The following is a 14,749-nucleotide window of genomic DNA, read 5'->3' as shown; positions in this document are numbered from 1 at the left end:
AGTAGCAAGTGCATTGTCTGAACTCATCCACACCCTCTCTGTCCCTCCCCTCCCCCCGTTTGTTGCAGACCAGGATGAAAGAGCAGCTGAGCTCAGCAGGGAGCAGAACGAGAAAACCATCCGGAGCACACAGACTGCGCTCCGCAATTTCCGGGAGTTCCTCATCTCCAAGTACCCTTCCGAAACCAGAGAGATCTATGTCATCCCTTGCAAGGAGCTAGATGCCTACCTTGCCTCTTTCTTCGTGGATGCCAGGCAGAAGGATGGGTCTGAGTATGAACCCAACAGCTTGGCGAATTACCAGTGTGGGCTGGAACGGTACCTGAAAGAGCACAGATACGGCTACAGCATCACCAGGGATAAGGAGTTCAAGCGGTCCCAGGAGGCCCTGAAACAGAAGCAGATTGAGCTCCGCTGCAAAGGAAAGGGAAACAAGCCTCACAAGTCCATGAAACTCACGTTTGCCGACGAGCTCATATTGCGGAAGAGGGGACTGCTGAGCAGGTATAACCCCGAGGGTCTGCTCAACCTTGTCTGGCTCAACAATACAAAAGCCTTTGGGCACTGCACAGGCTTCCATGGATCCACCTTGAAATGGGGCGATATCCGGCTCCGCGTCACAGAAACTGGACTCGAGTATTTGGAATGGATGGGTCAGGACACCGGTGATCTGAATGCCAAAACCAAGAGAGGAGGGACAGACTCACGAGTTTATGCCACCCAGCATGCCCCACAGACCTGCCCGGTGCAGGACTATAAGGAGTATGCCCAGCGGAGACCTCCTGCGATGCGCTATGAGGATGCCCCCTTCTACTTGTCCATCAAGCCAGTTGTGAACTTGGCAGCTCTGCATTGGTATAATTGCCAGGCCCTTGGCAAGAACAAGCTAGCCAAGATGGTGAAGACCATGTGCGAGAAGGGCAACATCCCCGGCAGGAAAACCAACTTCAGTGTCTACCAGAGCTGTAGCACCTTGTCTGAGGCCCAGAGCAACCAGCTGGTGCTCATCTGCAACAACTTGAGCCAGCAGGCTGCCCAGTCGGTGGCTGGCCACTCCACCAACGGCAATTTCATTGTCTCCTCTTATGACTCTTCCTCAGACACGGCTTGACCAGGTGGCTTGCTCAAGACCTCACTTCGGTGTCCATGTCCCATGAAACCATCATTGTATACTGCATTTCGTCGCCTTTCATGTGCTCTCAGTGTTAACTTTATAAAATGAAAATCTATATTTTTTCTTTTTACAGATAAGCCAATGGCAATAGTTTGGTATCACTAACAGTATTTATAGGCTTGAGACAAATAAGTGTGCTTGTGGTTGATTACATATAATTGCTGTTACAGACTTGGCAAAACCATAGTGGTTCTCAGGCAACAATAGAGGAAGAATTCTGTTTTTAAAAAAAGTCAGAAAGGAAACCAAGAGTCATTCAAGACTCTGTTCTCACTCCTCGTCCTTGCCTCCTTCCACTTTTCATCTCCTTCATAGATTGATTTATTTTTTTAATTTTTAAAAATTCTTTATGGCTCTGGAGGAGACAACTTTATTGTTCACGCAGTATGTTGCTGAGCCAGAGCAGATCCTGAAAAGGGGTATCATAAGCTCAAGTTATTTACATATATTTTTAGTATAGAGTTTTAGCTCCTGAACCTCATTTTCCCCCATATATGGAGATCCCAATGCTTAAAGTATTTTTCTTTGGGGAGGGGGTAGAAGGAAGATTAAAGGTGCCATTCTTTTTTTTTTTTTTTTTTGCAAGATGTCTCATTTTTAAATAATATGCAAAGTCTGATACTGGGGGATGGGAGGAGACTGTTACATAGGTCATTTTTCTCCTGTTACATAGGTCATTTTTAGTGGTGTGATTGGACCTGCATAAAATTTTCTTTTTCCCTAAGTCAGTGTAAATGAGTTTGATCATCAGATATACATGAAATTTTAAACTTTCAAGAATTTTGAAAATATTCCTAAGTGTTAGATTGTATATCAGCTTAAAAGAGAAGGTAGAAAATGGAGGCCCCACTAACAAGTGGCTGCTTTGCTGGAGACAACAACTTGCAGTACTGTTACAATTTCATTACAACCTCAGCATTACAACCTCAGCATTACAGCCAGCTCTTCTCCCTAGGGGAGCTGACACCCATTTTCAATTCTCAGCAGTACAGCCGGCTCTTCTCCCTAGGGGAGCTGACACCCATTTTCAATCACAATATTTTGTTACCAGGCTTAGCAGTATTCAAGGCATTCTTGAGTTTCTTCTCAACTAATAGAAATGTATTTATCTGTGGTATTCTGTATAAGTAGAATAATTTTGTTGTGTTTGCTCCAGTCTTTGTTTTCAGGTCTTGAAAACTAGTAAATTATTACTTAAGACAGTTCAAAATTCAAATGAATTTAGACATTTGAGCCACAATAAGACTAAGTTGGTTCCTTCCCATCCTGTGCAAACAGTAATGACTAAGAACTCTAAACCATCATTGGTTTGTCACAACCGAGCACCCTGTTGGGGAGGGGTTTATTCTTCAAGCCAACCTTATAACTCACATTAACGTGAAAGGTAGGTGGTATTTTATTATCATCTGATACAAAAGGAGAAACATTTTTATCACAGAGCCAAGCTTTCCCATGGCGAGGTGACTCTTTGCATCAATACATAGTAAGCACATAGGGCCTTTCTTCTAGACTGTGATCTATAATGTAGAAGTGGCAGGTCTTCCTGGGGCATTGGTAGGTAGAAGGAACATCATGAGCTTGTCCTTCCAAGAGAAGCATTGTTAAGGAAAGATATATATATTTCTATACAAGTATTATCTAAATCCTCTCAGCAACCTTAAAAGGAAAATCAAGTTATCCTCATTTTATGGTGAAATCATAAGTCAGTTAGATGAAGAAAGAGTCTGTACAGGCTTTTTGTATTCACTTTTTTCAGTATGAGCTAGTTGTTGGTTTGGGTAGTTTGAGCTAGAAATGGGAACAGCATCTTCCCATTGCCAAAGGCTATCTAGTTTAAAGGAATGCTGGGGATGTTTCATGGTTGCACACTAGCCTCTAACCTACCTCCCCATTGCCTCTGCTTAAACACACAGCTGCTTTCTCCCAGTTCCTCTGCAAACCCTCCCCACCCTTGGAGTCAGACCCAGCATAAAGGAACTTTTTTAAAGGTTGTTGGTTTTCATGTGGCATACCTGTCATTTTTTTAATCATCATAATTTTTAAGTCCTCAATCATGTTGGAAGCAGAGTTGATTTTGAGGAAAAAAAAAAAAAACCAGCCTGCCCCTGCACTGAACTGAGAGGATAGAACGAGGGAATTCTGAGTTCCTGCTGCTGTTCTGGAGTACTGACAGGAGCATCTGCCCTGCCTAATCTTAAGTACTACCTTCTCATCACGACAATTGCATCAGTAATGTGAATTACTGTTATTTACTTACGTTTTGCTGCGATAACTAACCAGATAGGAACACTGTGATATTTAGGTTAAAACAACTTTTCAAAAAATGGCTTAGAAGAAGCATAGCCAATTTAGAACTTATTTAATTAAGTTATAAAAAGTTCATGACTACCTCTAAATTTTGTATTTTTATCTAAACAATACTGAGGACACACCACTGCCAGATGCCATTTTTATTACTTGAAATTTTAACTTAGAAAACTTACTTCACTCTGTGACAGAGGTGCACACCAACATTTATCATGCTTATTAGGGCTAATATGAAATGTTTCATACATAATATATATCCACTATTAAATATTTATCTTAAAATTTTCCCTGTTCATTCATTTTCTCAAGTTATTGTGTTGTATTCTGTTTGCTAACCCTCGTCCCTCCACATCCGGAGTGCTGGGATACAGGAAAGCAGCACTGTACAGAGTTCATTTCCCTAAATTAAAGTATTACCTGAACTACAATATATTGCCTGCATCTTTTCTGATGTAGACTAAGTCACTGGCTTTTTAGTTAGGTTTTTATTACTGCAAACTCTGGCATTAACTAACATCCAGAGCCATAATATTCGTGAATCTACTGAGATGAAAATTTATGGCTACATAGGCAAATATTTATTGAATATCAAGTTGCTAGGAAGTCTATAAAGATGTTTATACATCTTCCTGTTCTCAAAGAAAAATGTAAAGGCGCTCTAATAAGAGTTCTACTTTTGGGAGCCCAGTGCCCTCAGATCTCTGTGCTGACCTATTCTGCATTGCCTTTCACACTTCGTACTCCTGCAGTTACTTAAGTCATTGAATATTCCAGTTTGCTGCCGAGTGTATCCCACTTGGAGAATTTTTTTAATTATTTTTATTTTCTGTGCATTGGTGTTTTGTATATCTTTGTGAGGGTGTCGTATCCTCTAGAACTGAACATACAAACAGCTCTTAACCACTGAGCCATCTCTGTGATTTGTTTCCTAAGAGAAGTCACTCAGCTTGTCCCATTTTCAACTATAAGTGGGGAGGCAAACTAACCCAAATCTCTAAGTATTGGATCCAGTTGCGGACTGTGGACCAAAGGGAATTGTTGTTTGCATTGGGCGTTCTCCTTAAATCCAACTCTGCTCCTGGATCCATGTTACTGGTTTGAGATACAATTTGTACTATTTTGACAGTTTGAAACATCCCTTTAGTCAAAGGATTAAAATTTTATCAACATAATTAAGATTTTCTTAAGTGAATTTATTTAGTGGTTAAAAAAAAAAGCTAGGTAAGGTAGTAGCCGATACTAGTAGCAGGGAGATTAGAAATGCAAAATGGGTTTCTTGTATTATCTTGACTTTTTTCTGAAAAGGAGGCCAAGCATAAGGAATTTCACAGACATAATTTGCAAATTATATTTATCAGAATCAGTGGAGACAATGTCAAATTTTAAGGTTTTTTTTTAAGTGCAGTGTAATTACTTGTCTTTTTATGAAATGTCTGTCTTGGTATGACACTGGAATTGGCATTTTTACCATTTTACATTTATTTCAGTGGGAACTTTGAAGAAGTTTACTCGTTTATGGTAGGTAGAATTAGGAAGGCATCAGTGATGTAGAACCCTAACAGTTATTGTGCATACAGTGCTTTAGTGGCTGTTGATGCTCTGTGTTGTTGTTACATTTTATAACTCACATACCTACAATACTTTACTATTAATTTATAATTGATTATTTATATTGAATGTCCATATTTAGTATATTAGTCCAGTCCGATTAAATTTATCTAACTGAACTTTTATACCAATAACCCATTATGTTACACTTTTAAAATAGCATTTATAACTATAAAACATTTACTTTATAAGCATTTGTTATAAAAAAAAAACTGCCAAAAACCATTACAATTTCTATGCATTGTGAGATAATTGAGTGACTTCCGAGGTTTGCATGTTGTTCTAGATGCTCATTCATGATGTTTATGACATTGCTATGGAATCATTAACCACATTACTGCTGTCACTTCCTAAAGTTAGGCTGTGCCACCCACATATGTGTGTGTGACTTGAGAAAGTAAGTACTTCTTAGTGGCCTCTACAGAAGGAAATGCAGTTGTCATGCAGTGCCAAACTATTATTTCTTTTTTTTTAAGCTTTATTTATTTATTATGTATACAGTGTTCTGTCTGCATGTATCCCTGCAGGCCAGCAGAGGGCGCCAGATCTCATTACAGATGGCTGTGAGTCACCATGTGGTTGCTGGGAATTGAACTCAGGATCTCTGGAAGAATAGCCAGTGGTCTTAACCTCTGAGCCATCTCTCCAGCCCCCCAAACTATTATTTCATGTGTATCATTCCAGTCTAGAGAGCTTTCTTTCCACACACCTTCAAAAAAGGAAAGCAAGAATTCTGTTTTGTTTGCTTTTTAAGCACTCTGTCACTGAGAATTTTCCGTCTCTTTTAGACTTGAGCGTTTTTGCAGACAAAATAAAGTCCAGTAGACTGACAGTTGAGCAGCACTGTCTCCTGACATAGCTATTTTAGGTTGAATGGTGTAGCAGCAAAAGCCTGTGACGCACACGTGTTATGTAGCTGATCAGTGTGGCTTGCTATTAGAATTGCATCTATAAGAATAACTAGTAATTTTGGAGTTGGAGAGATGACTCAGTGATTAAGAGCATGTACTGTTCTTCCAAAGGACCTGAGTTCGATTCCCAGCTACTACATTGGGTGTCTGTAATTCTACCTCCAAGCCAAAATGACTGCACATAACACATAATTAAAAATAGTAAAAAATGAATTTAAAAAAGAATAATTAATGATTTGATATAGTTCCTAATATCAACTTTTGAATCCAATATTTCTTATGTCTGTGGAGTATATTTGGTATGTCCATCAGGTCTTTCATATCTGTCTGTCTGTCTGGTTCAGTTCCTAGTATTTCCTACTTGCCCCAGCAGTTCTACATGCACTCCGATGACAGGAAGAATGCTACTTCAACAGATTAACTCTGTCTGCTGTACTTGGTCAAAATTCAACTGGGGAAAATATCATTACAATCTTATTTATTCTCCTACAGTGGAGGTTAAACTATCATAAAGAACCTTTTCACGCCAGCATGTCAACATTCCCCACTTAGTACAGGGTTTCCTCCTGTCCATTCTGTAGATAATAATTATAAGATTCCTCCAATGAAGGATAATCTCCTGAATTAGAGGCTTTTGTGTAACTGTCGGAGGCATAGTGACAGCCAGTACTGTATTTGGACACATTGGTGCTGAAATTGCTGATTTAATTCTAACATTATTAAAACTAATTCCTTAAGGCTCCTGTCACTTCTTTGCTTAGAGCAGTGGCTCTCAGCCTGTGGGTCATCACCCCTTTGTGGGGTTTGAGTGACCCTTTTACAGGGGTTGCATATCAGAAATCATGCATATCAGATATTTACATTTTAATTCATTTCAGTAGCAAAATTACAGTTATGAAGTAGCAATAAAAATAATTTTGCATTGGGGGGTCACCACAGCATGAGGAACTATATTAGAGGGTCACAGCATTAGGAAGGTGGAAAACCATTAGCTTAGGGCAAAGAAAGGCAGATTTAACTGTGAGCATTCCTGCCAGAATATGCTTTAAATGTCTGCTCCCCCATGAGGTGATGGAGCAATAAAAAGAAGCTGAGTCCTGTGTGGTGTAGAGCAGCACTGCTGTCATCCAGCCCCAGAGCTTCACCGGAGCATTTCTTGTTTTCTGTATTGGGAGATTTCAGACACCAAAGAATATGGCATGGTAGCTTCCAGTGATGATGTCTCTCTAAGTTAACAGTGGGCATGTGTTTGAATCCTGCTCTCGGATTTATTTTCTACCCTTGGATCTTCTGTTTTGAATCTCTCCCTCTCTCTCTGTCCAAGGTCTTTATGTGTAGAGCAACTTTTTGAACAAATAGTATATATACTTGGTAGGTTTTAAATTTACAATAACCAGTTTTTCCAATAATTGTGAATATACTCATTGCTAAAATTGAACATACAGTTGCCAGATCAGCCTCATGGTAAATGACCATTGCCCTCTTCTGTACAGCACTGCAAACATTTAACTAAAATCCCATCCGCCTAGAGGCTGTTGAAGGGAATGACTGGCCATACTTGGTTTTACCAGAATGAGTATGTGACCCAGCTGGCTACTACAAAGAAGAACTGTTGAGGCTTAGTGGAGTGGAGGCTACGTTCAACTTCAGTGAGGTCCTTTGTTTTGTTGTAAATCATAGATGTGTGTTTACACTTCCGTTTCTTTCATCACTGAGAACTTGGAGAATAAAAAGAAGATTTATCATTTTAGTCCCTATTGTTTAAGACAAGGCATCTGTTTGGAAATGCTATAGCCACAATTAATGCTTGGGGACAGGTCATGAAACCACAGAGGGTTGTGTTGTCCTTTTGGGATGCATTTACTTACGAGGTTGGTGGTTTGTCATCTTTCTATATGTTTTCTAGCCACTTTTCTTCTATATGATTGATGTGTGTCTGCCTCACTCAAGTCATATTTTAAAACTTAAAAAAAAAACTGCTACAACTTTAATAGTAAAGGAGAAGAGAAGGGTGGATTAAAATGCAAGATGCTGTGTTAATGTGTCAGATGGTCCTGCCTGTCGATGTTTGTAATATAGAACTGTTTGTGACTAAGAGTATATGGTATTGTTCTCATTTTTATTTTGCTGCTCACTCTTTTACACTAAGATGTTTCATCTTTATCAGCTCACTGTTTTTGCTTCACAACTGTCTGTGTACTTGTGCTTTAAATAAAACTCTAGTTTTGTGTCCCAGTGTGTATAACGTTTGCATCTAATGTAGTGAGATTTTCTGTTGTTTTTTATATTCATTGATATAGCCTAAATTTCACAGAAATTAGCAATCCAATAAACTCAGCCCATGTATGTCAATAATATCTACACTAAGAACCTGTTTAGTTACACTGTCTTTTCTGTATTTGAACATGATGACCAATTTTTAGCTAATAAATTACTTTCTGCAAAAATAGCTGTTTTTGTAACTACCAATTTAAAAAGCAGGCCACAGTTTGGGGGAGGGGAATCAAATTGTTGACCTGATAGACTGCAGTAGCCATTGAATGTTGACAGTATGTATGAAGTCAGGCACTCTACGTCTAACCATGGAGGGGACGGTCCTGGAAGAGGAAGTATTCATGTACACAGCTGTTTACACAAACGTGTAAGGTTATACAGTTCTTTAGTAATGGATCTGTAGCTGGTTAATTCTTGGGTTTTCTGTAGTCCTAGGCCTGCTTATAGAGCAGAATGCTCCACAGCTGAAAATCAGCTGTCTGCTGTTTTATTTATTTGTTTGCTTATTGTGGAGGGTGTACAGAAAGAGAGAGAGAATAGGCCTATGGTCAAAGTCAAGTGATTGTCAATATAACTTTGAGACAGGATCTCTCTGAACCAGGAGCTCAACATTTTAGCTCAATCGCCTGACCGCTGAGCCCTCAGGATCCCTTGGCCTCTGTCCTCCAGCACTGCAGTTCCATGTGAGCACTGAACCAGCTTTCTACACGTCCTCTTGCTTGTGCAGCCCCGTTATTTTTTTCCGTTTTTGAGATGACTCAGATTTGTTACATAGCAGAAGGTAGACCCTCTAGAATCCACCTTTTATATATTGGGATCACATGTGTGTGCAAACACCAGGTCATACATATGATGTCTGTATTGAAACCTCTGGTAGCCCTATCTCTACTCCACAAAGGAACTTAATGCTTTTTAAATAAATACGGGTTATACTGATCTAAATACATAGAGGCAAGCTGGAGAAATGTTCCAGAAGTAAACAGCATGCCGCCAAAGGATCTAGGTTTGTTCCCTAGCACCCACAGAACTCATAACCACATTCGTCTCCAGTCCCGGTGACCTGACACCCCTTCTTGCCTCTGCAGGCACCAGGTGCATATATGATACACAGACATACGTGTAGGTAAAACACCCACACACATTAAAAAATATTTTAAAGCTTGGCTTGGTTGCACGTGCCTTTAATACCAGCACTTGGGAGGCAGAAGTAGGCAGATCTCTGAGTTCAAGGCCAGCCTGGTCTACAAAGCATGAAGTAGGACAACCAGGACTGTCACACAGAGAAACCCTTTCTCAAAACAAAAACAAAAACAAAACTTTTTTTTCTTAAATATATGTCAGGTTCTAGGTTTCCTTATTTTCAGAAAAATGCTGTTAGATTCTCCATGTGTTCTTTATTACATTTAGGATGCCTGACAACATTCTTCAAACAAAATAGAAATGATTCCTTGGTGTTTAATCTCAGGCATCTTAGTTGAGTTACTAAAATTATCTAATAAAAAGTATTAGGAGTTAGAGATAGCTCAGTAGTTAGGAGTATATAATGTTCTTCCAGAGGACCTGAGGTCAGTTCCAAGCATCCATGTCGGGTGGCTCATGTTCAGAGGATCAGATTCCTCTAGTGTCTGAGAGCACCTGTCCATATACCCCACCCCACACACATGTGACTAAGAGTAAAGTGTTAAAAAGACCTAGCATCTGAAAATAGAAAATACTCACAACCATTTTGCTGAAATGTAAACCTACTTCATATATGAATAATTCACCAGTCTTCCAGCTGAATATTTCAAATGGAGGTGGGTGTCATTGTAACAGCCGGCAATGTGGACAGTCTATCTGTAAAGGTCATGCCTGTGTTTTCAAAGTACTTCAGGAAACAAAAAACCCATCTTTAAATATGTTTGCAAGTTGTATATTTTTGATGAATCTTATTTTGCTGTGGGAAATATTGGAATTCAAGTTGACTCAGGTACATGTCATAAAAATTGTTTCCATTTTAAAATTTATTCATAATTAATTTTAAAAGGGATTTTATTTTACTAAAGTGGTTAATATGTATAAAATAATGTTAGTTAAAGTTTTCAAAACAAACGTTGAAAATGGCAAGAATTGAGAGCAAATTTATTTTTAAGTGGAAGTGAAGCCAGCGTGAGTTTTGTTTAACATCCTAGTGCTTATGACTACTGAAGCGATGCGGAGCTATTGCAGGTCAGGAGCAGACAGGAGTAGACAGAACATTAGAAAGATGACTTTCAGAGACGGCCACACAGCTAAGACTTTCTCATAGCCTTTTTTAGGAATGTGGGTGTTCCCATTCACATGAATCTTCAGGGTATTGTAGATTAGTGAGAAAACACCTGCTTTAATGTACAGAGACTACTATTAGATCCCTAAAATAGGGACAGTAGAGAGAGGGAGATAGATTGAGATTTGGGGTCTCACTTTGCAGCCATGGCTGATCTGGAACATGCTAACAGATCAGACTGGCTTCAAACTCTGAGCTTTACCTTCCTCCACCTCCCATTGACCTGAGATTGAAGGTGTACACCTCCTTACCTGTGTGGACCTTAATATTTTAAAGTAAGTTGTTATTGCTTTGCACAAATGTGGCAAGGTCTGTTTTAAAATATCTTAATTGGTTTTTTTTACTTTTTAAAATTTGCATTAACTCCTTATGCATACATATTTGTATCTGATAAAATCTCTTAGATGTTTTGAAGAGAAAATCTTAGAACAAAGGAAAAGTCTATTTTTTTCCTACATTATTCCAAAGTCATAGTAAATTTTATAATTTGCAGAAGTAATATATTCACACTTTAGAACTGGAAGTGTTATGGGATTAATAAATAACATGATATGCATCCTTTAGGACTTTTTAAATGAGTTATAAAGACAATTTAAGTTTGATTTTCTTGTTAAATTGGTATCAGACTACACATGTTAAACTTTTTTACTTTATATTTTGTGTACCTGTTTTCACACTATGGTGTATAAAAAAAGGTTAACACAGTTTTTAATGATAGCCTATAAATATGCATTATTTAATCTTTTCTCCAGTTTTTGGTAAACACCTTATTATTACATAATTATTTCTCTTTATTGATTTTATTTAGCTATACATTTTTCTATGCTTCCCTCCTTTTATCTCCCCTCCCCTTGAACCCTCTCCCATAGTCCCCATGCATGCTCCTAATTTACTCAGATCTTGTCTTTTTCTACTTCCCATGTAGATTAGAGCCATGTGTGGCTCTCTTAGTGTCCTCATTGTTGTCTAGGTTCTCTGGGATTGTGAATTGTAGGCTGGTTTTCTTTTTTTAAGTCTAAAAGCCATTTATGAGTGAGTACATATGATAATTTTCTTTCTAGGTCTGGATTACCTCACTCAATATGATGTTTTCTATTTTCGATCCATTTGCCTACAAATATCAAGATATCATTTTTTTATGCTCCATTGTGTACCACATTTTCCTTATCCATTCTTGGTTGAGGGACATTTAGGTTGTTTCCAGGTTCTGACTCTGACAAACAATGTTGCTATAAACATGTCCTTGTGATATGATTGAGCATCCTTTGGGTATATACCCAAAAGTGGTATAGCTGCTTCTTGAGGTAGGTTCTTTACTAATTTTCTGAGAAATTGCCACACTGATATCCAAAGGGGCTGTATCACCAGCAATGCAGAAGTGTTCCCTTTATCCCAATTCTCTCCAGTATAAGTTGTCATCAGTGTTTTTGATCTTTGCCATTCTTACAGGTATAAGATGGAATCTCAGAGTTGTTTTGATTTGCATTTCTCTTATGACTAAGGATGTTGAGCATTTCCTTAAGTGTCTTTCAGCCATTGTAGACTCCTCTGTTGAGAGTTCTCTGTTTAGGTCTATACTCAATTTTTTCATTAGATTATTTGTTCTTTTAATGACCAATTTCTTGAGTTCTTTGTATATTTAGATCAGACATCTGTCTGATATGGAGTTGGGGAAGATCTTTTCTCAACTGTAGGCTTGGGAAAGCCTACTCCTGTAGGCTGCCATTTTGTCTTGTTGACCATGTCCTTTGCTTTACAGAAGCTTTTCAGTTTGAGGAAGTCCTGTTTATTGTTTCTCTCAGAGTCTGTGCTGCTGGGGTTATATTTAGGAAGTGGTTCCCTGTGCCAATGCATTCAAGTGTACTTCCCACTTCCTCTTCTGTAAGGTTCAGTGTGGCTGGCTTTATGTTGAGGTATTTGATCCATTTGGACTTGAGTTTTGTGCATAGTGATAGATACGGACTTATTTTGATTCTTCTACATGTTGATATCCAGTTATGCCAGTACCAGTTGTTAAGTATGCTTTCTTTTTTCCATTTTATATTTTTTGCTTCTTTATCAAAGATCAGGTTTCGAAGATGTGTGGATTGATATCCGGGTCTTCTATTCAGTTCCATTGGTCCTCCTGTCTGTTCTTATTTGTACCAGGCTATTCTCAGTACTATAGCTCTGTAGTAGAGTTTGAAGTCAGGGATTGTGATGCCTCCAGAAGTTATTTTATTGTACAGGATTGTTTTGACTATCCTGGGTTTTTTGCTTTTCCGTATGAGGTTGAGTACCGTTCTTTCGAGGTCTTTGAAGAATTTTGCTGGGATTTTGATGGGCATTGCATTGAATCTGTAGATTGCTTTTGGTAAAATTGTCATTTTTACTATGTTAATTCTGCCTCCTCAAGAACATGGGAGATCTCTCCACTTTCTGGTGTCTTCAATTTCTTTCTTCAAAGATTTAAAGTTCTTGTCATACAAGTCTTCCACTTGTTTGGTTACTCTGAGATATTTATGCTTTTTGTGGCTATTGTGAAGGGTGTTGATTCTCTGATTTCTTTCCCAGCCCTTTTTGGGATCACTTATGTAAACTATCATATCATCAGCAAACAGTGAGAGTTTGACTTCTTCTTTTCTAATTTGTATCCCCTTGATCTCCCTTTAGTGTCTTATTGCTATGGCTAGGATGTCAAGAACCATATTGAATAGATATGGAGTATCTTGTTCCTGATTTCAGTGGAATCGCTGCAAGTTTCTCTCCATTTAGTTTGATGTTAACTTTTGGCTTGCTGTATATTGCCTTAATTATGTTTAGGTATGTTCCTTGTATCCCTGCTCTCTCCAAGACTTTTATCATGAAGTGATGTTGTATTTTGTCAAATACTTTTTCAGCATCTGATGAGATAATCATGTGGTTTTTATTTTTCAGCTTGTTTATTTGGTGAATTACGTTACAGATTTTCATATGTTGAACCATCCCTGCATCTGTGGAATGAAGCCGATTTGATCATGCTGGATGATAGTTCTGATGTGTTCTTGGATTCGATTTGCCAGCATTTCATTTAGTATTTTTGCATCAATGTTCAAGAGTGAGATTGGTCTGTAATTCTCTTGCTTAGTTACGTCTTTCTGTGGTTTGAGTATCAGGGCAATTGTAGCCTCATAAAAAGAGTTTGGTAATGTTCCTTCTGTTTCTATTGTGTGGAATAGTTTGAGGAGTATTGGTAGTAGTTTTTCTTTAGAAGTCTTGTAGAATTCTGAGCTAAAACCATCTGGTCCTGGGCTTTTTTTGGGGTGGGTGGAGACTTTTGATGACTATTTGTATTTCTTCAGCAGTTATAGGTCTGTTTAATTTGTTTATCTGGTCTTGATTTAATTTTGTTAAGTGATATAAATCCAGAAAATTGTCCCTTTCCTTTAAGTTTTTCAATTTTGTGGAGTACAGGTTTTCAATATATAACCTAATGATTCTCTGAATGGCCTCCATGTCTGTCGTTATGCACCCCCCCCCCCTTTTCATTTCCGAGTTTGTTAATCTGGATATTCTCTCTCTGCCTTTTGGTTAGTTTGGATAAAGGTTTGTCAATTTTGTCGATTTTTCTCAAAGAACCAACACTTTGTTTCATTGATTCTTTGTATTGTTTTCTTTGTCTCTATTTTGTTGATTTCAGCTCTCAATTTGATTATTTCCTGCCATCTAGTCTCCCTGGGTGAGTTTGCTTCTTTTTGTTCTAGAGTTTTCAGGTGTTCTGTTAATTCACTAGTGTGGGATTTTCCCAGCTTCTTTATGTAGGCATTTAGTGCTATGAACTTTCCTCTTAACACTGCTTTCTTTGTGTCCCATAAATTTGGGTACATTTTGTGGTCATTTTTATTTAATTTTAGGAAGTCTTTAATTTCTTCCTTGACCCATTGATGCTTCAGGTGAGCATTGTTTAATTTACATGTGTTTGTGGGCTTTCTGAAATTAGTGTTGCTGTTGAATTCTAGTTTTAAGCCATGGTGATCCAATAAGATACATGGGGTTATTACAATTTCTTGTGTCTGTTGAGGTTTACTTTGTTACCGAGTGTGTGGTCAGTTTTTGAGAAGGTTCCATGAGGTGCTATGAAGGTATATTCTTTTATTTTGGGTTGGAATGTTCTATTGATTTGAGCTATAACATCTGTTAGTTCCTTTGTTT

General features: G+C 38.2%; 1 protein-coding gene across 3 annotated transcripts in view; it reads left to right on the top strand.

The window, feature by feature from the left end:
* Kiaa1958 (KIAA1958 ortholog) overlaps positions 1-14,749 on the top strand; it is a 160,352-nt gene that overhangs the window by 109,464 nt on the left and 36,139 nt on the right. The window contains exon 3 of one of the 3 annotated variants that reach the window (XM_085686071.2): positions 69-152. The exons of 1 other annotated variant lie outside the window; for it this stretch is intronic. In XM_085686071.2, the coding sequence (XP_085542197.2) occupies positions 69-152 (84 nt within the window). Of the gene's footprint in view, positions 1-68; positions 8,448-14,749 lie in introns of those variants that run through there. One more of the 3 variants, XM_085686068.2, reaches the window with a different exon arrangement.

The sequence above is a fragment of the Myodes glareolus genome, chromosome 3, assembly GCF_982192425.1.
Source record: "Myodes glareolus chromosome 3, mMyoGla1.1, whole genome shotgun sequence".
Classification (NCBI taxonomy): domain Eukaryota; kingdom Metazoa; phylum Chordata; class Mammalia; order Rodentia; family Cricetidae; genus Myodes; species Myodes glareolus.
The sequence above is the reverse complement of the archived record's forward strand: the minus strand, read 5'-3'. Positions and strand labels throughout refer to the sequence as shown.